Source organism: Lolium rigidum, chromosome 5 (genome assembly GCF_022539505.1).
Source record: "Lolium rigidum isolate FL_2022 chromosome 5, APGP_CSIRO_Lrig_0.1, whole genome shotgun sequence".
Classification (NCBI taxonomy): domain Eukaryota; kingdom Viridiplantae; phylum Streptophyta; class Magnoliopsida; order Poales; family Poaceae; genus Lolium; species Lolium rigidum.
In genome coordinates, this window is record NC_061512.1 from 156,292,643 (window position 1) to 156,317,944 (window position 25,302).

The following is a 25,302-nucleotide window of genomic DNA, read 5'->3' on the forward strand; positions in this document are numbered from 1 at the left end:
TTTTACGTGTCTAGACACATATGTATCTAAATTAAAGCTATGATAACTAAATTTGAATGGAGGGAGTACTATAAAGTTCAGTTGAATAAAAAAAATAGTTGTACACTTCCTTACCTAGCCCTGCCCCGTGGCCATTTATGGAAGGATACACTAAAATTTCTCAGGCAACCGACAATGGTATGAAAATCCATCTCTAACTATCTTGCAAAAATTACCATGGACACCTAATCTCGTAGACGATGTGTGTCTAAAATTCCACTACCAATATCTTACAAACAGGACACAAGACGTGCTAAATGGACGCAGGCGATGTGTGCTTTTAAAATTCCACTACCAGTATTTTACAAACAAGACACAATACGGGCTAAATGGAAGATGCATATGACTAAAACTAGTATGTGTGGAATTGCAGCTCTAGCCAGTTCAACCATAAGACCAATCTAATGGAGGAGAACTAGGCAATTATATTCAACAATATGGACTATATATATGGACCGTGCTCCACGATGATCAGATCTTCTTAGGCTTGTGGAGTGGTTGCATTCATGAGACCTTCATATTATACAATAAGTTATCTCTTAATACTATCTCCAACAGCTAATGCTTGTATTTCTTCTAAAATTATTATATCGGTAATGTTAAACTAAAAATAGTGTGATTAAGAGAAAATATCCTATCTAGCTTACTAAGAGATCACGCCTCTCAAACCAGTTAACCGACATATGTGCACTGCTTTCAGTCTTTCATCCAGGAACCTGCAAGTTAAGAGTTGTAGTGCAGGTGGTACACGTTTTTACCTGAACCTTCTCCAGCCACGTTTGCTAGCTAGTACGTGCACGTTTTTTTTTTGTTTTTTGGTCTTGGCTTGTCTCTCGCTTTCTGGTATATCGCCGGTGCCACAACGGCATGAATGCATACATGCATAAGAAGCGGGCCCATGTTGAGCTGAACGGGGGCCAGACCCCACTCAATTTTCTGAAACCCCAACAACACCTTTTGTAATTTTAACGGAAGGAATAGATTCACAAGCGGTAGGAGTACATTGGCAGCACAAGCATGCTTTATTGCAATTAATATTATTATTAAACTGAGAATATCCAAACAGTTACAGCCCAAAGTGAAAACGTAGAATACGTGATACAGCTGCGGTAGAATAGAATTTTACATGTTGACAGTACCGAATGCATCCAGGTTCATCGTGCACTGAACGCATCCGGGTTCCATCTTTGGTGTTACAGGGTCGACCTTGAGTTTAAACTCCTACGCAAGCTCTAAAACAAGTGCGGATGCTCCGCCCCCGCCGTTGCACACACCAGCAACCCCAATTTTGCCACCCTTCTCCCGGAGAACCTAACAAGCATAAAGTATTTCTTAGTTTAATTTTACAAGAACTATGAAGATGGTGGCAGTATCTGAAGAAGTGGGCAAAGGAAACATGATACAGATACTCAAAAGATGGTAAAGGAAATCATGGAATATAAACTCCTCATATCCCACAAGCATCGATGTGAAAATTTGTATGGGTTGCAGATTTAACTCCTTGCAGATACCCAAATAGGAGTAGTGAACTTGTCTTACCCCTTTACAACTTTTAATTATTACTCGGTTTGATTTTAATTTTTTACTCACGAAAAGCTTCTGCTAGAAAATAAGTTCCATGCTTAAACAACATCTGATACAGATGATCTGCACACAATACTGACACCTCAAGAAAGAACTTACGCCAAGGAGGGTGACCAAAATGCGAGCACCACTGCATCCAAGCGGGTGTCCTAAAGACACGGCTCCTCCATGTACATTAATCTTTTCCTGCAAGCACAGATATTGTCAGCGCATGAAGTAGTAATTACCATAGGAAGATCAGATCAATAAACATTGCTGGTTAATAGAAATAAGTCGAGATTTATTTTCTGACAAGAGTATTAAGTTATTTCTAGGTGCAAAAAGCATTTTGGTTGAGCCAAGGCAGCACTTACTGAAGGAATGCCGAGAAGCTTTTGATTTGCAAGTGCAACAGCCTGTATTGAGAAGTAAAAATATGTATCACTATAAATAATGCAATGTGTAAGTAGTAAACAAAATGATCAAGACATACTGCAAATGCTTCATTAATTTCATAAAAATCAACACGAGAAGACTCTAGGCCAGCATTCGCGAGAGCCTTCGGTATAGCAAGTGCTGGTGTAGTGGTAAATAGTTCAGGGGCCTGCATAACAACATGGTAGTTGAAAATATCATTACAGGATTCAGATTTTGGTAGCAACTAAGCTTCACTGATTACAATTACATAGAACTATTCCAGGGAATAGACTCCTATAACCCTCCAGGACCTACATAATTTTCCGCACTTGTCGATAACCCCGAACTAAGATAGAAAAAAAGCACTACAGCTTACTTGTGCTGCATCGGCAAAACCATTAATCCTTGCAAGGACATGCAATCCAAGTTCTTGAGCCTTCTTCCCACTCACCAATACTAACGCAGCAGCACCATCACTGTTCCACACAAAAGATAGAGATGTTATTCAGCCAGAAGCATCACCTTCAACTGCATAAACAAAACACCAGGAAACTGGGGACAGTGCATTGGATAATGCCAGTCCATGGACAAAGTAAACAGGTAATATTTTCTATGAGAAGAGTCAAGATCAGCTTATTTTCATCACTGAATTATACATAAACATTGTTAAGCTAGTAAGCTTCCTGTCCCCTGGTTGGACTCTCTATAGGCTTGTCGACAAATATTTCTAAACTATCAATGCATCGAGACACTAGATTTGCATTTTCTTGAAAAGTTCAATCCACAAAAATATTGTGAACTAAAATTTCAGTTAGAAATGTGAACTAAAATTATCATTTCTTGGACTGAAGTTCGAGCATTCTGAAAATACATTGAATATGACACTACAGAAGACCGCAAGAAATGCATAGTGTAGAGAAAATTTCAATGTCAAAACAGACAGAAAAAAAAAATCTTTCAGAATCCATTTAGTGGTCCGAAAACTATATCCAACAGAAGTACTTCACAAGGATGGTAAACAAAATAGATGACGAGGAGGTACCTTATACTAGAAGCATTTCCAGCAGTAACAGTACCAGCATTCTCCTTGAAACTTGGTCGAAGCTTCTTCAGTTTCACTGGGTCAAACTATGAAACATGGAATACCCACATCAAACAGTAGAACTATCACATAAGATAAATGCAAAACTACATATTTTCTTGTTGCAATTAACTATGTGATGAAGATAAACTATCAGCCTACAGCATCTTCATCACTGCCTATTAACATTTCTTTAGCCTAGTACAATAAGGCACTAAATTAGGATCAGAGAAAGACACAAGCTGCTCAAAAGATTTTTTTTTAAGGATATACATGTACTCCTAATTAAACGACATGGAGTATAGCGTACTTGTATCATCTTCTCTATTTGAAAGAATTTACCTTGTCTAGGCTTTCATCTTTGTCAACAAGAACTGGAGGTTTCCCTCTACCAACAGGAACTTCAATCTGGATGATATGACATAAAGCATTAGGAAAACAAATAAAGGAACAGTAACTAACTTTGTCAAAGAGATAAGAAAACCACCGGAACAATCTCCCATGCAAAAGCACCACTGTCACGAGCAGCGATTCCACGCTCATTACTTTGAATAGCAAATGCATCCTACATAAGAATACATAAATTTCAGATGTCATGAACAATGAATACATGGATTGCAGTGTAGAAGAACAAAACAGTGAATCTTAGAAGATTTTGGAGACATCTGACAGGTTTAATGCTGCTATATCAAATTCCTCTAGGAAAAAAATTAAAGGCAAAACAGCGTACTGGATGTCTAAATGTCCCATGCATTATAGGGAAGGGAATTTCTACTATTTTTTAGCAAGGAGGCTAATTCGAAGTTCAGGACCTCCAGGACACAAGTTTCTCGAGATTTTATTGGTTTTTTTATTTGTTAGGCTTCTAGATATTTTTCTAGGCTTTCTTGCACTCCTTTTGGCTTCTGGTTCTGTTCGGCAGCTTGGCCTCTGGTTCGGTACTTGGCGTCTCCTTGACGCTTTCTTTCTAATAAAAAATGGCATGCATTTTGATGCGTTTTTTTAGAAAAAGAAAGTAATAATTGCTAATGATTAAGGTGTAAAAACATATTGTTCTGTATTCGAGATCAGATAAGATAATCATGAAACTGATATCTACAGCTCTCAATCAAGCAGTGAAGCGAAATCTGAGAAATTATGTTCGAAGCAAACAATAGAAGGCTGGTGTATTCAACATTTCAACTCTCTTTTTCTGTCAATGCATCGAAACGCAAGGCTTTTGCATTTTCGCAAAAAATAGAAGGCTCGTCTACTCAACCTGCCATAGAAATTCAATGTGGAGCATCCCCACTAGAAAGTTGAAGCCTTCGAAGGCACTAGCTGGTAGTATAAACTACTAAGGCAAAATAGACACCGGCAGTAATGAAAAACTGCAGACATTAGTCCAAACCATACATGATTATGCATAAGATGGAGACACAAGATATAAAACAATAAACCTATATGAAACTGCTGATAATGAAAGTGATCAGTTCACTCTGGAAACATCAATAGTATGTGCATTTCTGCATTTGATAATGATTTCACCATACATAACTAAGACAATACATGCTGTTCCGGTGCTAGACAAATATATGAAATATAACTATATCAGAAGGTTGTTATTTCATTTGCAGAAAATTACCTGGTCTTCCCTCGTCAGGGCATGATTGTCAGCACAAAGCTCAGCACACACTCCCATGGCACAATCACCGTATACATCCCAAAGGCCATCCTTAAGCATACCATCAACAAGGCTGTCGTGTCCGAAACGAGATCCTTTTCTGCATTTGGTTATACAAATCAGTTAGTTGCCACCAATACATAAACAGCCATATATTAACAATAAGGTTTTAAATTCATTTAAGCAGGAACACAATATAATTTAAGCATTACACTGGCTACATTGTTCATTTACCTTAGCAAAGCTGTATGAATGAACCAATATGGAAGTACATAAATATAAATCTACACTTCAATTCTCATAAAAAATAAATAAATCTAATTGATACTTTGGCATTTTTTCTGTTCCTAGTATGCTTAGTTTATTCAGTAAGCAGATTTCACTTCAGTTATGAACTACACAAAGATACAGTTAAAAAACACATTGCTGACCTAGCTTCAGCAATGTATTTCGGAGCATTCGACATGCTTTCCATGCCACCTGCCACAACAATATCATTGATGCCCAGTTGAATTGACTGTGCAGCAAACATCGTCGCTGTAGAGAGGAAAGGAAAAACAGGACCATGGCCAGAAAAAAATGGTTCAGTTCTGGAAACAGAGTACACAGATTATAGAAACATGGTAACATCACATGATTTCGAACCTTTCATGCCAGATGCGCAAACTTTGTTGACTGTTGTGCAAACAACCGTATTTGGTATCCCTGCACCTAAAGCAGCTTGTCTCGCAGGAGCTTGCCCCAAGTTAGCACTCAAGACATTGCCAAAGAAGACCTCCTGCACAGCCGATGGATCCACATTTGCCCTCTTCAGAGCAGCTGATCACCCCAGTAATTATTTTAGTACACTTCAACAAATCCAACGAAATATACCTTCAATGATACATAGGAAGAATATATTGAATATTGATATCACCTTCAATTGCTATAGCGCCAAGTTTCGTTGCAGGCAAGGAAGACAAACCGCCAAGGAAACTACCCATAGGGGTGCGTGCAACCCCAACAACACATACATCTGTCAGTAAGGAAGCAAAAGTTACTACCTGAAGCATCTACAAAACCATCTAGACAGAGTCCCTAGTACAGTTGTGATGATTAACTATACAGAGCACAGTTATACTCTGAAAGCATGACCAAAAAATCAAGAACAGAGAAGTCAACCGCCAGATGCCAGATTCCTCCGTATCTGATGCCCTTTCTTGGTTTCAAAATTTAAACAGAAAAAATATAAACAATACGTTATCTGACATCATATGAAACTTATAGAGAATCATCTGTTTTCAGTGGTAATGCACCAACACCCAAGAAGAATGAAGCTGCTAGATCCAACCGATGATGGATGTTACCACCACGATGATACTAGGCCAATCAACTCCGTAAAACAAAGCAACCCCATACCATAATTCAAATGTGTCACAAGGATGAAGAAACAAAAAAACATTAATTTCAAGATCACAGGCCAGTATAAGAAATAAACAAACAAAAACCAACAGGTACCCATCAACAGGTCATATAAGATTTTGCTGAACCGAGTCAAAGTCACAATCCTTTGGACAGAAGTTGTTAAAGTAGTTACAAGAAAGTTGAGTCTGAAAGTAATTCAGTGAGCAGCTCATTGCCAACTTTTAAAATTTAGACAAGCTCATACCGTAATGTATGGCTGGTTCAGAAAACAGCAAGGTGCGATATGGGACAGCAAGAAAAGAGTACCTCTCGGTCCGACGACGTCTGAACCCATGGCCGCTCGAGAGTCCAGCCCCAACCTGCAAAATCAGACAAGGAACCCAGCACCAGCGGGTGAATGAGGGCGTCAGGATTCAATTCGATTCCGCAGATGACAAGAGAAGAGAGAACGAGGGAGATCACGGCTCTAACTGGACCTGGCGGCGGCGGAGTGCACGAGGCGTAGAGGCGGGTTTCTGGGAGAAGTCAAGATCGCGGGGATGGAACGAAACGGACAAGAAGACGAGGTAGGCGGTGGCACGGAGGTGGACTGGACTGCCTGCTTCCGTTCTGCTATTATGTAGGGGACGGACCGTATGGTTGGTTGGTTTGGGCCCTTGGGGGTTTCAGATAGATCGCTGTAATAACGGAAAGATACGAGGGTTAATTTGGTTGCGTTGTGAAGTGTATAAGTAGATTGCCTTTCCCTTTCCATCAGTTCGGATTTTTGGTTCAAGTTGCTAGTGCACGAAGCTTAATATGGTATCAGAGCCCTAGGTCTCGAGTTCAAATCCTGGCTTTCACATGGTTTTCGCAATTAAGTCTAAAAATTGCTGTTGTTCATGGTTTTCGCAATTAAGCCTAAAAATTGCTGTTGTCCTCCTCTTTAGCCACCGCTGATGCCCTGTTTCGGTGTGATCTTCTTCTTTCACGTGTTGACTTTCTCTTCTCCCGTCATACGCGAGTGGGGGTGTTGTGAAGTGTATAAGTAGATTGTCTTTCCATTTCAATCAGTTCGGACTTTTGGTTCAAGTGGCTAGTGCATGAAGCTTAACAGGTTGGTCTTCTTAAAAACACAATGAATGTGCGGTTTAGGTTGGGGAGCTAGGACACCGTGGCGGAGTTAATTTTAGGGATGCATATATGGACAAAAGATGCAATTTTACAAAGAATATTTTCCCTAACCGTTGTGCACCGCTCGAGCTTAGGGTGGATCCGCCACTACTAGGACATGTACAATGGTAAAGAATGTATGGCTTTCTTTTAGAATCCATATTATCTAAATAAGATGAGAAATAAAAGTGGTAAAATGCATTATGTTTTAATGTCATCCCTTGCATTTAACACAAATTAATTATTTTTAATAGAGTATGTTGCTGACGGAAGACACATGCTACAATGGAGAAAATAGATTTCTCTTATATTCTTTAATGTAGGGATTGCAACCTTCTCTTTTTTTATTTTATTTTCTTCAACTAAGCAAAACACATTCGATATGGCAACCGTAAAGAAAGACTGATGTCACCTTATTGTACATGCCTTAGCTGGAAATCAGTGAGGGTAATTAGATCTTTAGTCCCACTCACTTGATGTGTGCATGGTGGGAGTTCCTTGCGCTTGTTTTGTTCGTGCGATGTGTGGGCCTAAGAGCAAATCCTAATTATTTTTATTGAATAATCTATGTCCGGATGCTATTTGACGTACCATATATGGGTTAGCTTAAAATTGGATATCCTTATATTTAGAATTTCTTTAAATCGAGTATATATTCTGTATAATGGATCTACATGAGAATTGAGTGCCGAAATTATCCCATAAGTTTACGTCTCTGGTCCTCTAGATGGTTGTACGTGTTCGGAATGGCGATATATGGGCGATTAGAGATTTTGGTCGATGTCATAGTCCTGATGAACGATGTCTAGTGTCTGTCTCTTCGGTTGATTGCTAGGTCTTTGTTTCTTTCATGTGCTCCCATGTTGTTAGTTAACCTATTCCCTAGCTTTCACATCCACCATCGGATTCCTCTTGTGTGTTCTACAAGTGTGATCATAAAACCACTGAAACCATAGATCGTTCGTGTCTAGACAGTGAGGCTGATGAAGAATTTGGAGGCCCAAGTGTAGGAGATGAGGATGTCAGAGGCAGAAAGACATGGTAATGAAGGATATGGGAGAGGGAAAATGATGTTGAAGGATCCTTAGACAGTGGTCAAACTTTTCATGGAGAAGTTGATGCATGCATATGTAGTTGGTCCGACGCTGTGGAGCTTTTGTTGACCTATCGAAGGGCCTTAAGGAGCTAGACATGAGGGTAGTTTTTTTTCACTTTTAAGCAGGCATTGGGATAGAGGTAGGGGATCGTTCGTAGTGGTTTGAGAATGAGTTTTTGGTTTTTGAGGAGTTTGACCCAAGTAAGACGATGGAGGATTACAAGTTCAATATCACTCCGATCGGGGTGTGAGTCTTTGTTTTACCTTTGGGGTCAATGGACATAAACATGTGGAGAGGATCAGTGACAAATTTATTGCGGTGCAGGTAGATGAATAGGCGCTAACAAATTTTAGTTTTTTTTCAAATTAAAGCTTGACATAAAGATAAATTTTGTAATTATGTAACTACGTGAAATTTTCTATATACCAAGAAACCAAGAAGCAAATAAATAACGACACAAGTAAAAAATAGAAATAACTGCAATGGAGAACGATGTTGTATCCCTAGTCGCGACACAAAATCCAACAACACCACAAAGGCTAACTCTGTTCTCCACTAGAAGGAACACAACTTATGAAGTTGTAGACTCATATCACTCAATGGCGTGCCATCTCTTTCCTGAACCATATAATTTTCTTGCACCTTTGGAATACTTGTGCATCTTCACCTCGGCTTGTGCCAAAAGTTTAGCATGTAAAAACTTCATATAATCTTCTCAACGAACTACTCTTAGGATGCGCTCCGCACACCTTTCCACACCCTGAGACATGTATATTCGTGCATCCACACGCGTTAGAGCATCTCCAACAGACGTGCCAAATTTTGGTGCTGTAAAACTACTTTGCAGTGTTTCGCGCGTGAGACCATATTTTCCTCCAACAGGTAAAACTGGGTACTTGTTTCTGCGCGGGATTTATACCGCGCGCTCTTTCCGGCGCGGTAGATATAGCGCACAGGATAGCGTTTTTGCAGCCCGCTCCAATTTACAGCACCGGTTGCAGCATCTGTTGGAGCATCAATTTGGATCTCTCGCGCTAAACTAGTTATTTTTTCGGATACTGCCCCCGCTGGAGATGCTCTTATTACAAATGTGTAATTCATAGTGTCCGCAAGCTTGAGATTACATAGAGCAAAACCACGCTTTATCGTATATTTGGATAGCTTAGGGCATCTTCAGCGGCGCGACGCATTTTAATGTCCGCGAGCGTCCGTTTGCGTCGCGCTGCAGACGCAAAAATGATCATTTTTGTCCGCGCGTCCGTTTGCGTCTAGGGTCTGCTCCAGCGGGGCGACGCATTTAATTTTTTTTTCCTTTTTTCCCTCTTCTCCATTTAAACATAGTTTCAAATATAACATTTTAAAACATGATTTTACACAAACTAACACATAGATTGGAACATGGTTTGCACAAACTAACACATAGTTTGAACCATGGTTGACACAAATATAAAATTTTAAAAAAAAAGAAACCAGTTGTGTTGATTTCCGTATGTTCGCTGCCAAGAAAGAACATTCAAGGGCACCCAGTCACCCAAACTGGAAAATCCAGCGGGAGGAGATGGTGCCCTTGTTGGTTCTACCGATGAAGCGAACATCTAGAAACCTCGACTACTGGCTTCGTCTGGCCGGTAGCCAGATTCGCTGCAAAGAAAGAACACTCAACGTTCTAACTATCGGTGTCGGAGCCGGAGTCGTCGGTGTGGTAGTGCCTGCGGCAGGCTGTGTCGTTGAACACCTTGACGATCATCTCGCCGTCCCCCTCGTAGAGGAAGGTGAGCTGGCAGCCGGGCTCGAGGTCGAGGTCACAGGCGAATTTGTCCCACCCGTGTGCAGGTACATCTTGCCCTGCCCGTCGAACAGGACCTCCACGTGGCCTCCCGTAGCTGCAAGTGCGCCGGCTCGACGCCGTCGACGAACTCGGCGAACTTGTCCGGTAGCCGCTTGATGGCGAGTGGGTCGTCGTCGATGCGGAGGAGGAACTCGAAGCAGCGCTCCTCCTGCGAGGACGAGGAGGGCGCGAGCGACGGCGAGCGTGGGGCCGTAGCTGCTCCACCACGGCGGCCCTCGCCCGGCCACGGGGCGCCCGAGGCCGCGGCCTCGACCGCCTCGCCGGCCACCAGGACCGGCCATGGACTTCCTCGCGGGCTTGGCTGCGCCGCAGGAACACCTAGGCGGCGCTACGCTCGAGCTTTGTGGCGGCTAGGGTTTCTTTGGAGGAGTGGATGAGGAAGAAGAACGCGTGTCCCCTTTATATAGGCCGGCGGCATGCGGTGGCCGCGGGACGCGTGTCGTCGCCATTAACGTGGTTGGCGGAGGTGGGCGGCCGCTCGGCAGCCGAGGCATCGTCGCCATTAACGTGGCGCAGAGTGCCGAAGCGACGCAGCTTTGCAGTCGCTGGCGCGTTTGAGAAGATGCATCGACGCAGGGTCGCTGCCAGGCGGGCCCGCCCAAACGTCCGCCAGACGCGAGCGGACGTTTCCGGACGTCCGCAGAGACGCATCCGAGACGCATATTTGGGTCAGGTTTGCGTCTCCGCGGACGGCCCAATCACTTTGCGTCGCCCCGCTGAAACAGGCCTCAGACGCATTTCCGATCACGCGGACGAAAACGGTCGCTTTCGTCGCGGCGCTGCCCTTATGCTCCGCCGATGTTCAAGTGTGCAGGAGCTTTCACTGTTAGTTTATTACTATGATCCCAACGCACATGGTTCTTTATGTCAAGAAAACCACGGTAGACGTCGCTAGACGAAAGTACACAATATCAACATCCTGCAAATCAGCATTTTGAAGCCATCTCTGAATATTCCCCCTCGTGTTACTGTAGCATCAGTTCTCTTGCTTTTTTTTCCTTTCAGTCCGTCGCGCAAAAGTTCTGTATGAAACCGATCTGAATGGAAACTCCCGGAAAATCCGATCTGAATGATTCTTTCCTTTTTCTTTTCTGCCGATCTGGTAACGCAATCAGCTTAGTTTGATTATCTTCCCCTTTTTTATAGTAGCAAACAGAAATCGCTGCAACCGCAACCACTCTGCGATCCCAGCCTACGAAATAGTAAAAACGAAGTGAAGTAGTGTTCCAACACGCCCTACCCACCAGCCCTAGCTGTACACGTATACGTATCTGAGTCGATCTGAGTCTAGGCAAGTCAACTCCACATGGAAAGTAAACAAATCGTTGCAGATCCGATGGATCTCCAAGAAACGCGCATCCTTCAACTCCTGGACGAGACTTCATCTGACATCTTCTTGGCCGAAATTGCAGGCAAAACCACCGCCAAATAACTCGCCCGGATTAGATTGAAAATCTCAAAATCCTTTTCCGGAACAACCTGATGGGAACCAACGCGCAGATCCAGCCTGACAGGTATTCTTTTATCATCTCGTTGCTCACGGTGCAGTTTTCTGTGGTAGTCTGGATTGGTGGTTCCCATATCGTGGAAGTTTCGTTGGTTCTTTGTTTGTTTTGGGTGATCTGCACATGTGCTTTAAGATTGCATTCAGAGGAGGCTATATATATGCTGGAATTTGGCCTTAGAGCATCTTCAACAGACGCTCCAAAAATCGGTGCGCTATATCTAGTTTGCACCGCGCTGTAAATAGATATCGCACGTTCGCGTGAAAGTTGCCCCACCGGAAGCGCCATTTTACCGCGCGTGCTCGAGCGGGAAAAGTGCTCCTCCGCCGGGCGCGTCATTACGCAGCGCGCGGCACGGCGCGAACGGCTAGTTGGATCGTTTTCATTCGAAATATAAATCAAATAAAACACGAAAAATTACGAAATATATTGAAAGTTCGACATTAGCGACATTTTATTTAAACTACACTCGAAGTCTACTTCGAGTCCCAGTCGAAGTCCGAGGAGTGGGTGCTCGGAGTCGTCTCCGATACCGGCGTCGAAGTCCACTCGAAGGAGGAGAGGACGATGGTGGACGGCCCTGCGCCGTTTTTCTTCTCCTCCTCCTTCCTCGCCGCGGACTCCGCTCGGCGCTTGTCGCGGCTCGCCTTCTTCTTCTTTTTCGCCGCCGCCATCGCCGACTCCTTCTCCGCGTAGAAGGCTTCCGTGGCGGTGACGTCTTCAGGGAATTAGCGCGCCCACTCGAGGCGGAGGGCCTCGTCGCGCTCGGCGATGAGGAGGCGCTGCTCCAGCTCCCGTTGACGGCGCTGCTGCTCGCGCGTGATGACCAGCGACGGGGGGGCCAGCTACTCGCTTCCAGACGTCGTGAAAGTTCATCGTCCGGCGGGAGCGGCCGAGGCGCCAGGCGACGGCGTCGTACGCCCGCGCCGCCTCGTGCGCCGTATCGAACGTACCGAGGCGGATCCGCTCGTCGCCGGAGTGGATTTCCGCGTCGAAGCGGCCGCTCGGCCGCGCCCGAACGCCGTGGTAGCCGGAGGCGGCGCGGAGGCATCTTCAGACGGAGGCGCGGAGGCGGAGCGTCGGCGGGAGGGAGAGAGAGGTGGAGCGTCGGTGGGGAGAGAGAGACGGAGCGGCGCGTGGAATGTTCAGGCGGCTGGCGCGTTCGCGCGTGTCATGTTTATAGCGCGTGCGGCAGCGCACGTGGCAACTTTCCCACGCGGAATAGCGCAAACGCGCGCGGGGTAAAGTTTTTAGCGCTCGGCGATGAGGAGGCGCTGCTCCAGCTCCCGTTGACGGCGCTGCTGCTCGCGCGTGATGACCAGCGACGGGGGCGCCAGCTACTCCGTCTGCTCCCGCTTCCAGACGTCGTGAAAGTTCATCGTCCGGCGGGAGCGGCCGAGGGGCCAGGCGACGGCGTCGTACGCCCGCGCCGCCTCGTGCGCCGTATCGAACGTACCGAGGCGGATCCGCTCGTCGCCGGAGCGGATTTCCGCGTCGAAGCGGCCGCTCGGCCGCGCCCGAACGCCGTGGTAGCCGGAGGCGGCGCGGAGGCATCTTCAGACGGAGGCGCGGAGGCGGAGCGTCGGCGGGAGGGAGAGAGAGGTGGAGCGTCGGTGGGGAGAGAGAGACGGAGCGGCGCGTGGAATGTTCAGGCGGCTGGCGCGTTCGCGCGTGTCATGTTTATAGCGCGCGCGGCAGCGCACGTGGTAACTTTCCCACGCGGAATAGCGCAAACGCGCGCGGGGTAAAGTTTTTAGCGCGCGCCTTTTTTCTGCGTTCGCTGGAGCTTCGCGCGGGCACCCGCGCGCGCCAAACTAGCGGGTTTTTTTGCCGAGCGCGGCTTTTGCAGCGTCTGTTGGAGATGCTCTTAGGACTTAGCCCATGTTTTAATACAAATTCTGAAATTCTCTTGGTCTATGTGGAAATGGCAAGGGGTGAGACTAAAGTTTAGTCTCACGTTGGTAGTTGAGAGAGAGTTAGAGTAGTATATAAGGTGGATTGTTCTAGTTCTTGTAAGTGAGTGAGAAAAGAGAACCCTCACGCACTCCTCCGCCGGCCGCCTCGCCTCGTCACGCACGCACGTCCCGATACGCCACGCCACGGTATGCGGGAATCTCGCCGAGCTGTAACGCCCCGACCACCCCTGGTCAGGCATGTCACTCGGGCGGCTCTTTAGGATCTCTAGACTAGCCCCACAAACCAACACATGTCTTTTCTACGCACTTTTTCCTCACTCGTGCGCACCCGGGAAGGACTTCCCGATCGGTCACCCATCCTCAAATTGCTCCAGGCCAAGCACGCTTAACCTCGGAGTTCTTTGGGGATGAACTTCCGGAAAACAAGTTACAACTTGTTGGTATGAGCATCCTATCAATCCTATTAAGCCTTAGCTAGGATGTCACACGAGCCAAGCTTATCTTTTTGTTGTTCAGGAAATTAATTGTGTGATTAATTACGAGTCATTAACAAACGCGTTAACGCAGCCATTTCGTTCCGGTTTTTCTGGATCGTGGACTCGAATGTGGGCTGCACCCCACGACCTTCCCAAACCGCACTATATAAGCGCGGACGCAAACCCTAGCATGTACGAGACACTATATGCGACCACTGCCTCTTTCCAGTACATTGTTCCGCCTCCTTCGTCTTCCTCATCCCGTCCTTCGGCGTGCACCGAGCGGCGGGACAATAGGCCCCCGGAACCGTGCCTCTCATAGACCTGTACGGGTGAGGGGCAATCGGGTTTTTGGGGAGCGCTTATGTGCGACTACTTGCAACATGACATCGTCTGACGACGAGTTCCCGAACGACGACTTCTTCCCGGGCATCGACAACCTCTTCGGCAACCTCAACATGGGCGACAACAACCAGGATGTTGTTGCTGCTGCCGCCAACATCGTTGATGCTGCTGCGGCGGCCAACGCTGGACGGCACATATATTTGTCCTTCTCCTTTCAGATCTTGCTAGAGTTTTTAGTACTGCTGTTTGGAGTAGATGCGATAAGTTTATCTTGTCTAGATGCTATTTGTTCATCTACTCTGTTGATATGCATGATTAGTTCATCTGCTCTTCATGTACTCATGATTTGTCAAGTATTAGTTCAGATTAATTAATATGGTAATTTGCTTATATATTCAACAATATGTGCCTCGATCAAGTTGGTGACACAAAAAAACTCCAGGAGCGTCAAAAGCAAGTCAAGCTAGGCGAGAGGGATGATGAGGTGTGGCCGGCTGGCAAGGCTTCAAGAAGGAGCGATGTTTTTTATGCTAGAGAAGACCTTCCAGCGTTGAGGACGAAATCTTTCCAAGGAGAGGACGATAACAAGGAGCGGGGTGACCAAACCATGTAGGTACTTGGTTTTTGATTTGAAAGTAGATGGTAGAGAAGACCTTCTAGCGTTGAGGAGAAAATCTTTCCAAGGAGAGGACAAATGGACAATAACAAGGAGCGGGGTGACCAAACCATGTAGGTACTTGGATCGGTTGCAACTTTCTTTGTGTCTATGTTTTTGTAAGCATGACCATGTTATGGGCCACTTCGGGTTTTTTGTATGTGTCCAGTTTAGGCCTGTCCAACCGATTAGTTCCCTGCCTATATAAGGAGGTCATGCGGTCTAGGGTTATGGGAGGTTGAAAATTATATAAGGAGGTTGCGCCATATGCTTCATTATTTCCTTTTGGCGCCTACACATGCTTTTCTTGAACATAGGCTTGATACATGTGGATTTCCAAATCAACCTTGAAGCAAAAAATGATTTCTTTACCTTAGTCTCAATCCTTGCAAACCAAACATCTTTCTTAGCATGAGGCAACTCATAATTTGAACCACTTGTGCCATCGATGTCTTCTTCAGCTGCAACATTCCCACAAAGTGGTTTCACATGTTTCTTGATGCAGAGCTCCTTTGACTCATGGAAAATCAAGTGTGCACTATTGTAAAGACCCTCACCCATCTTGAGCTCTTCCCACTTGAGCCGTTTCATCACATAAGGAGGAAAAGGGGGCACTCCCTACTCATCACGGCAGTGATATATCATTCGACACATAGTCACCCACATCAAGCTTTTGTTTCTTTCCATGCCTTAGGTGGGTTTGGAAATTGAGATTAACAAGATACTCTGAATTTCATCAAAAGTTGCTAACCTTGGGATTGAGAACTTCTGATAAATGTGGTGCATGATGTCATAAACTAGAAGAAGGTGCTTGGACTTCCCAAAAACTCTCATTCCTACAATGTAGGGATCACTCAAAACCTCTTTTGGATGCACTTGGCTTTCCCATGAATCCCGAAACTACTTGGTTTAGAGAGACCATTGCCCTCATATAGCCAAGCACAATGGTGAACTCCTTCCAAGGTGCCGACATTTTCAAGCGATAGTCTTATCTTTATTTTTGTCAAAGTTGGTAGTGGAGAAAATCTAAGCAATGATGTCACTATCATACTTATGGTTAAATTCCATGAGGGGAATCAACCCAAACTCCTCAAAATTGGTCTTTACCTCCCCAAAGTATGTTGCGATTATATCCACATATATACGCGTGAAAATAAAATTCAAACTAGCTAGCAATCACGGGTAACAAATAATCCAACATAGCACACCTTTTTTGTCTGGAGAGGCTGGCATCCGAGACGCATCAGCCTACAACGTCCCTCAACGTTACAAGGTAAAACTAGTTGAATGCCCGTGCGTTGCTACGGATAACAAAAAATAGTAGTCATAATATGTGTTGTGTTTTAACCTTCGTTTAATAAACACCGTGTCTCCTTCAATAGACAGTACATTCCAAAAGTTAACTATAAATACCTTGATGATTTAGGGATGCACAGGGCTCAAAACCCATCAAGAATCGGAACAAAAACAAAAGGTTTAGACCTCAACTTTCAAAAGGACTAAAGCATGTACGCAAATAGTTTTTTGGTTTAGTTCCTTGGGACAAAGCTTCTCAGATTCAAAAACATTTTCTACAATATGCAAAGACATGATTAAGGAATCAAATTAGCAAATATTTTCATTAATTAGATATCAGATGCACTGTTTTCTCGAACATAACGATATACATCATGTAGTAGGGAGCTTCTTCGTCGTTTTTGACAAAATGAGAATATCTTGTGAGTCTGCAATCTTACATAAGCCATAAAAATTCATTCAGGTATAATGATGAATTATTGGACCAAATTCACACCAGCATATGGACGTGCCTTCAAGTTTTAATTAAATGAAAAGTATTTGAAGTTCTAAACATACATGAGTAACTTGAGACTCACAACTTTATCCAAATGTTCAATAACATTGGCTTGATCATCAGGGTTAACATCTGCTTCATCTTTAAAATAAGATAAACATTTTACACTACGTGATTCACTTACTGAAATAAGCAAGAAGCAGTGAAAACTATCTGGAGTACACAGCTTACAATCTTCTTGATTCAAAATATGACAATCTAACTTGGAAACAACAGTCTAACTACTCCTATATGTATATATTGCTACTAATATTCTGCTTTCAGATAGAGAGCTTACATCAGAATATAGTAACTATTAGTACTCCCTTCGGTTCCGTAGATTAAGAAAAAATTTGACCATTAATTTAGTCAGCAAATTATGAATTATATGTCACAAAAATTATACCATTAGAAACTTCTCTTGAATATGAATCCAACGGTATAACATTTGTGGTATATATCTCATATTTTTTTAACAAAATATATGGTCAAAGTTTTTCTTAAACGACGTGCACGCCTTATAAACTGGACCGGAGGAAGTAAGTCCTTGTTGATCTGATGGTCCAGCAACAAAGAAGATACTGTACCTATTTTAGTCAAACTGGCAAAAGCGGGAACGGTACAGTGAGTCGAGTTACTACTTGCACAAATCAGAGAATGGGGAAAAAGAGACAAACTGATCAATACTTTGGTCCAACGGTTATGGACTTCAGGAATAAACATTTATCAGAAATTCATATGCGAGACTACTCATTTTCAGCACCCATTTCTCCTTTGTAGTCACAAAAAGGGAATGAAAAACTATAAAAGCATCTCTAACATAACTCCTCTATTTTAGAGGAGCAAACGTCCTAGTAAATTTAGAGTGAACTTTTACTCCTCTAACGGTGGCCGACTATAGCCGATCTCTCTAATTTAACTCCTCACACAAAGTGTCCCAATGTGGAAGTCTTCTACATCTTCTTCCTTCTAAGGCGTTCCTCACGGAAGCACCTCAAATCCACCGTCACCATGTCTGATTCCGGCCGCAACTACACCTCCCCTCCTCCCCACCTCTGTCACGGCCACCATGGAGGCCACCCCTCCTTCTCGGGGGCATGCCCCTGGCAGGAGGACAACACGGGCGAGAGCCAGGAAGTGGGCAAGCTCCACGCACGAGCTCCAGGAACGCGGGAAACCTCCACATAAAAGGGTGGTTAACATTTTACTTCACATAAACGCCAGAAAATGTGCCAGGATGAATACGATGCTGGTGTTATACAATAGAGATTTGCTAGTTATCAGCTAGCTGAGAATTAACTTCGAGCTCAATCAAGTCTCACACCATTCGACTTGTATCGTGATTTGTGCTACTCATGAGTTGCAACTAAATTTTGATGACATCATCTAACTGAAAACGAAGTTATAGTAACATTCTATAAAATAATATTTTACTTCACATAAACGGGTGGTTAACATGAAGCAATGGTAAAACTGAATCAAGATAGATGAGAAAAGATTTAAGTTGGCCTATTGCAACGAGTTCTTTCCCTGAAGTATGTCGTGTGATGTCTTGAGTCTTCATCCGATCCCTTGTCTCCATTTCCCTCCCGTGAAGATGCGTAGTGTTATTTAAGATTAGTGTAAGATTAGTGACATTGGTTACCTGCAGCGAAAGAAGACCATAATTGCAAATCTTTCAGGAGTTAGTGACTACTGATCAAATATCAAAATAACTAACAAAATTATGTGGAAGTAAGATGAGCGAGAGAAAGACTGCTCACCAGACATAAGAGCCTCCGCAACAAATCATCCAGGCGCAATCTTGTGCATCATCTAGGCCAAGAATAAACGCATTCATTAAAATAGAGAAGCAACGGCACAAGTATATAGTAGAAAGGGAAAAATCCGACGGCAAGAATGGACAAGGATTTAAAAATGGTGAACCTGAACCTCTGCCGCCCCCTTGTTCAGCCCCCCTGCTCCAACTCGTCGCCGCTGCTTATCGAGAGACCTCCGCATAATGGAGAAGCCCGAATCCATCTTGGCTGCAGTGGGAGCGAATCTGGCAGGGATCTCAGGGTACGCGAATGCAAAACCATGGTGCAGTCAGCCCTTCGAGCTGGGCTAAGAACTTATGTAGTTATGTTTAAAAACATAGAAGACGAGAAAGGGGAGGTGTCAGCGCGAGGTCTGGCCAGCTTACCCTGGAGGTCCATGGATCATATAGGAAGGGTTGGGAGTTTAAGGAAGGATAAATTTCAATTAGGTATCATGATTGTTTTTCGGCGGTGATACACACGAAAAGATTTCTTATTTAATTTGTATATCTTGATTAGCCGCAACAAAGAAAGAAGGTGAGGCGACATGCGTCTTTTTTGCATGGGAAGGTAATTACCGTGTATTAATTACCTTGATTGTAATTGATTGTCGGGCGAGACGTAGCAATTTTGGTGTACCATCATTCAGGAGATCTAATCCACTGTAAGATTGAACGCTCCAGATTTTTTTCTTGATGCTGGAGGTGATTGTTTCCTTGTGAAATAAATTTGGACGTGATTGACGCTGGACATGTTTCCTTACGTGTGTGTTTACTCATTTCATTGTGAAAGCAATTTGAATTTTATTTGCAATAAATGTGCTTCCTTACATGTGTTTCATTGTTTGATGCGGATGTGATTAATGCTGGAAGGGGCAAATGTTTGATGGGCGATTTTAAGATGATTGACGGCTAGGATGTTCCGAATGTTTGATGTCAAAGTGCAAACCATCCCCAACTGCAATTTAATAGTAAAGATATAACAGCCGGGCTAAAAAATAATAGTCAAGTAGCCTACAATCATGGGTTAAAACTACTAAAGATAGAACACATTTCTTAGACAGAGAGGCTGGATCCGAGAGCCATCAACCTACAGGGTGCCTTGACGTTAAAAAGGTAAAATTTAATAGTAGAGTTCAAAAATAATAGTAAATAGCACAATCAGGGTAACCACTAATCCAAGATTGCAACCATTTCTTGTACAGCGACCTAGGGAACCCATCAGTTAAAACGGTAAATTTAACGACCTTGTGCGGGTATAAAAGTCAATTAGTTAGTCTACAATCACATGTCAAAAATAATGCAAGATAAAAAACGTTTCTTCTAGAGAGAGGCTGCAGCGGGGACCCATCAGCCTGCAGGGTCCCTTAATGTTAAAAAGGAAAACTTAATGCTCGGGTTCAAAAATAAATTCAAGTAGCCCACAATCACTGGTAAAACTAATCCAAGATAGCAAACATATTTCTTATCCACATAGGCTGACTTTGGGGACCCATCAAGCCAGAACCATAAACTGCTATATCGAGCAACGTCAACTAGCTCTAAATAGAGGGTGTGACCGAAAAAAAGTTCTTCTACAGAAAATGATATCGCAACCCCATGATTAAATATGAGTTGACTTTGCATGCTCAATTGAAAAAAAGACATCTACCAGCCCGAGCATGTACCATGTTTTTTCCATATCCATGGTGGTAGAGGGCCTCCAAAACGATAAAACAAAATTTTTACGATCTACCACGAAACCAACGCAAAACTTGGTAGATGGGTCACCATCTGCCAGACAAATCTGTCTGGGATAACGACTTTTTTTTTGTATTGTGACGAGCAAAGTAAGATATCAATAGATATATGAGATATATAGTAATCTTGGCATTGGATTACATGTACGCACTTAAATAAATCATGTCTTGTGATAAAGCAAATGTTTCTAAAATTTGGAGTTAATAAGGAGTCCATCGTCAGGAGTTACATTGGTGCGGGTTTTATTCCATTGTAAGGTTTTATTATCTTGTTTATTGTTGGGGGGGGGGTATAATTGCCCTTGTTGGCTCTCCTCTCTCTCTCTCCACTGTGTATGGGTTCTCTCCACATTTTTACACCGAAATGATGGACTACTTTCACTGACTTTTCTACATCCTGGATGGCCAGTGTATGGGTTCTCTCCACATTCTTACACCGAAAGGATGAACTACTTTCACTGACATTTCTACGTCCTGGATGGCGAAGACCCGTCGATTGCTTAGCTGGACGCATGGACACCGGTGGAGAGATCGTCTGTTTGATCTTAAGGAGCAGGGGGTAGGGATATCCTCGCGGCCGAGAGTGATATTCCTAGTTGTGGAGATCGCCTGAATCAGAGTCGTCATCGATCTTCTGCTAGCTCGTGAGTCAAATCTAGATACTCTTGTTATTGCATCTCCATATATACTTAGTAGTTCATGTATGGCAAAAAATCAAGTTTCCTTACACGTAACATAACAGAATAGCGGACCTAACCGTGGAAACCACAAATGTAGCCCAGCTCAGTTTTTGAAAATTTTGAAACAACATTTTAAAGTTTCAAAAAGATCTGAAATTAAATCTAGAGGTAGATACTGTTGTAAACATGGCAAAATCTCACATCTTTAATAGTGAACAGTGTAAAAATTGAAAACCTCATACAATGTATATCGAGTTCAAGTTTTGCATGTTGGTAAAAGAAAAAAAAAACAGATTTTTTTTTAACTTCAAGCTGCCGTTTTTGAATTGTTTTTTTAACGAGCTACATGTTGCTCAGGCTAAAAAATCCACTCGCACCTAAATTGTGCTATACATACGGGCAACTGTATAGCCGAATTTAAAACCTAGAGTTTTTTAGATAAAAGGCATAGATCTTGACAGTTTAAATTAGTAAAACCATGACTTTCATGTAAAAAAACATTCTGGCTGACTTGAGGATTTGTACGGGTGTCGTCCTCTGCAATCTAAAGGGTACCAGTTTGCCCACAAAAGCCACTCACACACATGCTTACAGCACCGGATGACAAAAAGAAAAGGAGCGAGGAATGACATTTACAGCACCGGGGTTTCCCATAATTACCGAACAAAACCAAAAAGCCACAAAGCATCAATGACATTGCATACACTATTTGTTCTGTTAAGAGCTGCCTGAAAGCTTTAGATACATATCAGACAGACAGACAGTCACAAGTACACGCTCACACATGCAACAGCTCCCTACACCAATACACCATGGTTATATCATCTACCTGACTCTGCAAGAACCGCATCATTTGGCGTCAGCTTCGATCCACTTGATGATCACAAACAGCTCCCCAGACTCGACGTCGCGCAGCCGCAGCCGGGAGTCTAGCACGATCTCCCCGTCGGCGTATGTGACGAAGCTGTCGGAGAGCAGACAGTTGTCGGCGCTGGGGGCCACCTTCCGGAGCTTGGTCTCCCCCGCCGTGAGCTTGAGCGCGCGCCGCAGCTTCGCCGCCCCAGCCACCGGCTGCAGGTCGAGGAAGGCATGGCCCATCTTGTCGTCAGATTTGAACCGGTCCCGGTCGAACACCTCCTGGCAATGGCAATAGCAACGCAAATCAGGCAGGGTTGTTCAGTTGATCAGGCCAAAGAAAGGCACACCTTGCTGAGTAGTAAAAGTAAGGACCTGGTTAGGTAAGTAATTCCGAGTAAATTTCACTGTAAATTGTCCTATGTTTTTATTCCGCAGGGATTGCCTGATGAGACTGGAATGGCACTACCCGAAACGATATTTTTGGAAGGACACAACTAATGCGGAGTAGCAGATGCTGATAAAAACTCGGTGACCGGTTGATCCAACTTCCTCCTACATGCAGACATTCTGAAGGTGCCCATGGCCTTTGGTCACCCTCGTTCCTACAGTATCAAAGACAACGCGGCTTTCAGTTAACCTGGGAGGTACATTATCAGTACAACAGGGTTTTACTTGCCTGTCTCTTTGGAAATTGCGCTGCATCGCATATGCGTAAGGGCAGAAATTACCACATTTCACCTCTAGGTGCACCCAGTTGGTTAGGATTAATATACTAGGAATACGTCAACCATAGTTTTGCGATAGGTCTGGACAAGACTGCATAGTTTAATTTTTCTTCCAACTTTAATCTTGTGGCATTTGACAAAAACACATGCAGTTCAACCAATTTTACTGTAATAGGTACAAGGGCAAAGAAAAACTTCATAGCTCAAAACTAGGGTCAAAACGTATGTCCGTAAAGTCTCACTTACAAGTTACAAGTGGAACTGGGCACAAGGCCAGATGCTACTCCGTATATATTGTTTGACTGGAGCTCCAATTTTCTTAAGGCCATACTGGACTAACTTATGGGACTAGCGCCATTCTGCATCTGGTGGTGGTGGACTAGCTACTGATAAGCACTGGTCCGTTCACACTTCATGTGAGACATGTCTTATACAAACAATATATAGTAGACCTTTTGTCTTTTTTTTCAAGACCTTTTTGTCTTTATGAAGATACCCACAAAAGATGAAGACTTATTAACAGACAAGAAAATCCATATGATCTTTAATTGCTGTCAAAAATATCCCGAAAAGTGTAAGCCTTATTCAAAGATGATGAATATTTCAAGAAAACTGATGGCATGTCAAACACAATCATATTAAACTGTCATGTTCTTTTATTCAAGAAAGAAATCGGTTGCTCCAAGAAACACGGTAACTTACAAATTTGATGATCCCTACAGGTTCCTCGATGGAGAAGACCATCTCTTCGTTCCAAACCGGGTTGAGGCAACTGTTGATGACTTTTGTCTTTGCGTGCTGTGGGATCAAAAATAACAAATGACGAACGGAGTTCAATGTCACGCAAGGAACTTCTCCACCCATAAATAAATGCGCAATTGCTTGGCAGTTCTCATAAGTAAAAGAACTAAATTACTAGGTCAAAGTGAGACTTTTATTTAACATACATATAACACTGTCGAGTGTACTATCTAGAGATGTCAGCTTTCACAACCAGCAGCGGTTAATACTAGTTGTACTAGCACACAGATAAGATCGTTTGATTAGGCTGATGCAATCGAGAACTTTTCTTGTTTCATGACATCATTGAGTATGCAATGCCAGAAGTATGAGTTTCGTAATTACAATGCCACGCTCTTCCTGCTGAACTCTGCTTTTTCTTAGAAAATACGATATATGTAGCTTCGGTCAAAACAAATGTATTTTGCAAGTAAAAAAGAAAAAGTGACCCAAGTTGAAGTCAAATTGCTTTGGAGATGAAGGAATAAACAACTGATCATGGATGAAAGGATGAAGAAAAATCGCCTCCAGGAAGGATTAGACAATCCAAAGGCGCTCCCACCGGCCAGCCACAAAGACAAAGAAGCACGCGCGTGACTGTCATGATTAACAAATGCGGCGGGTGGTGGATTGGCAACCAAGTTTGAAGAAACCCAAAAGCTGAATTGGCTGGTGAAAAAGGGGGGAAATAAGTTGTTAACCCCATTATTCCTGCTCTTCCTTTCTTGTGTTGACGGAATGTTCAGGTAGGTGAGCACTTGCTTCTCCTTCTGTGTAAGTTTAAATTAAGCTTAGGGTGACGGAAGAAGGAGAGCACAATATTGGTCCATTGTTTTCCAAGAGCTTAAGATACATCTGGAATCGTTTAGCACAATTTTAAGTTGATGAGAGTACATGCCTAGAGCTACAGGCCAAGCTAACGTTCAAAAAGTTGGACCAAACCACGTGCCTGAACTAAACCATGGCTTTCCTATTGGTGAAAGAGCAGAACCAAGCAAGCAGCAGGCAGCCACCGGAATCGAAGAGAGCAGGCACTCGACGCAACCGACAGGGTGTGGTGTGGTAACAGGCACTCGACGCAAGCAAATGAGTAGTGGATGGGCAAGTCCGCAAGGGAATTACTGACCTTGTCTGCGAGGCGGACGACGACGTAGGGGTCGCTGGAGGTGAAGTCCCTGATGGCGAGGTTGGTCCCGCTGGCGACCACCACCTTGAGCACGCCGAGCCTCGTCATCCCCCTCCCCTGCGCCCCGTCCTCCATCTTCCGGGTAGCTAGATCTTTGGCTGAATCACTGGAAATCGGTCAGCTTTGCCTCTACAGCAACCGGTAGCACCAGGGAGAGAGAGAGCTTACCTTGGTTGGAGAGTCTGGTTGCTCTGTGTGTCGACTCTGTCTTGCTTCGGCGGTGGTCTCTGTGCTTGTGCTTTGGAGGAGAGTGGTGAGGTGAGGTGGGGTGGGCGAGCGAGGACGATGCTCCTGTGCGTGCCTGTGGGAGAAGGGAAGGGGATTTTAAGTGGAGCCCGCGCGGAATGGGTATGAGTAGGAGTGACTGGGTCGGTCTCCCGTCCGTTTCACGTACGTGGCGGGCTCCCTCCTTCGGCCTTGTGTCATTGTGTGTCGTCTCGCCCAGCGTAGAGCCGGTCAAATCCGCGGGGCTGGTCGACCACCGGTCAGGCCCAAGACCCAGTCCATCGGGAGCAACGGCGCCCACGCTCTCTCCTCCAGTCC

General features: G+C 44.1%; 2 protein-coding genes across 2 annotated transcripts; both read right to left on the bottom strand.

Annotated features, from left to right (window-relative positions):
* Window positions 1-1,042: 1,042 nt before the first annotated feature.
* Window positions 1,043-6,745, bottom strand: LOC124652828 (acetyl-CoA acetyltransferase, cytosolic 1-like). The gene is made up of 14 exons (XM_047191871.1): window positions 6,644-6,745; window positions 6,474-6,526; window positions 5,680-5,778; window positions 5,409-5,582; window positions 5,195-5,300; window positions 4,725-4,863; window positions 3,588-3,665; window positions 3,443-3,508; window positions 3,062-3,147; window positions 2,396-2,495; window positions 2,096-2,206; window positions 1,977-2,018; window positions 1,723-1,809; window positions 1,043-1,350 (listed from the first exon to the last, which is right to left on the bottom strand). Exons 2-14 carry the CDS (start codon window positions 6,499-6,501, stop codon window positions 1,261-1,263), a joined length of 1,206 nt encoding a protein of 401 aa, XP_047047827.1. The 5' UTR covers window positions 6,502-6,526; window positions 6,644-6,745; the 3' UTR covers window positions 1,043-1,260.
* A 15,066-nt stretch (window positions 6,746-21,811) lies between these two features.
* Window positions 21,812-24,861, bottom strand: LOC124652744 (protein C2-DOMAIN ABA-RELATED 11). The gene is made up of 3 exons (XM_047191785.1): window positions 24,700-24,861; window positions 23,496-23,591; window positions 21,812-22,347 (listed from the first exon to the last, which is right to left on the bottom strand). The coding sequence occupies exons 1-3, from the start codon at window positions 24,832-24,834 to the stop codon at window positions 22,060-22,062; spliced, it is 519 nt and encodes a 172-aa protein (XP_047047741.1). The 5' UTR covers window positions 24,835-24,861; the 3' UTR covers window positions 21,812-22,059.
* Window positions 24,862-25,302: the final 441 nt, after the last annotated feature.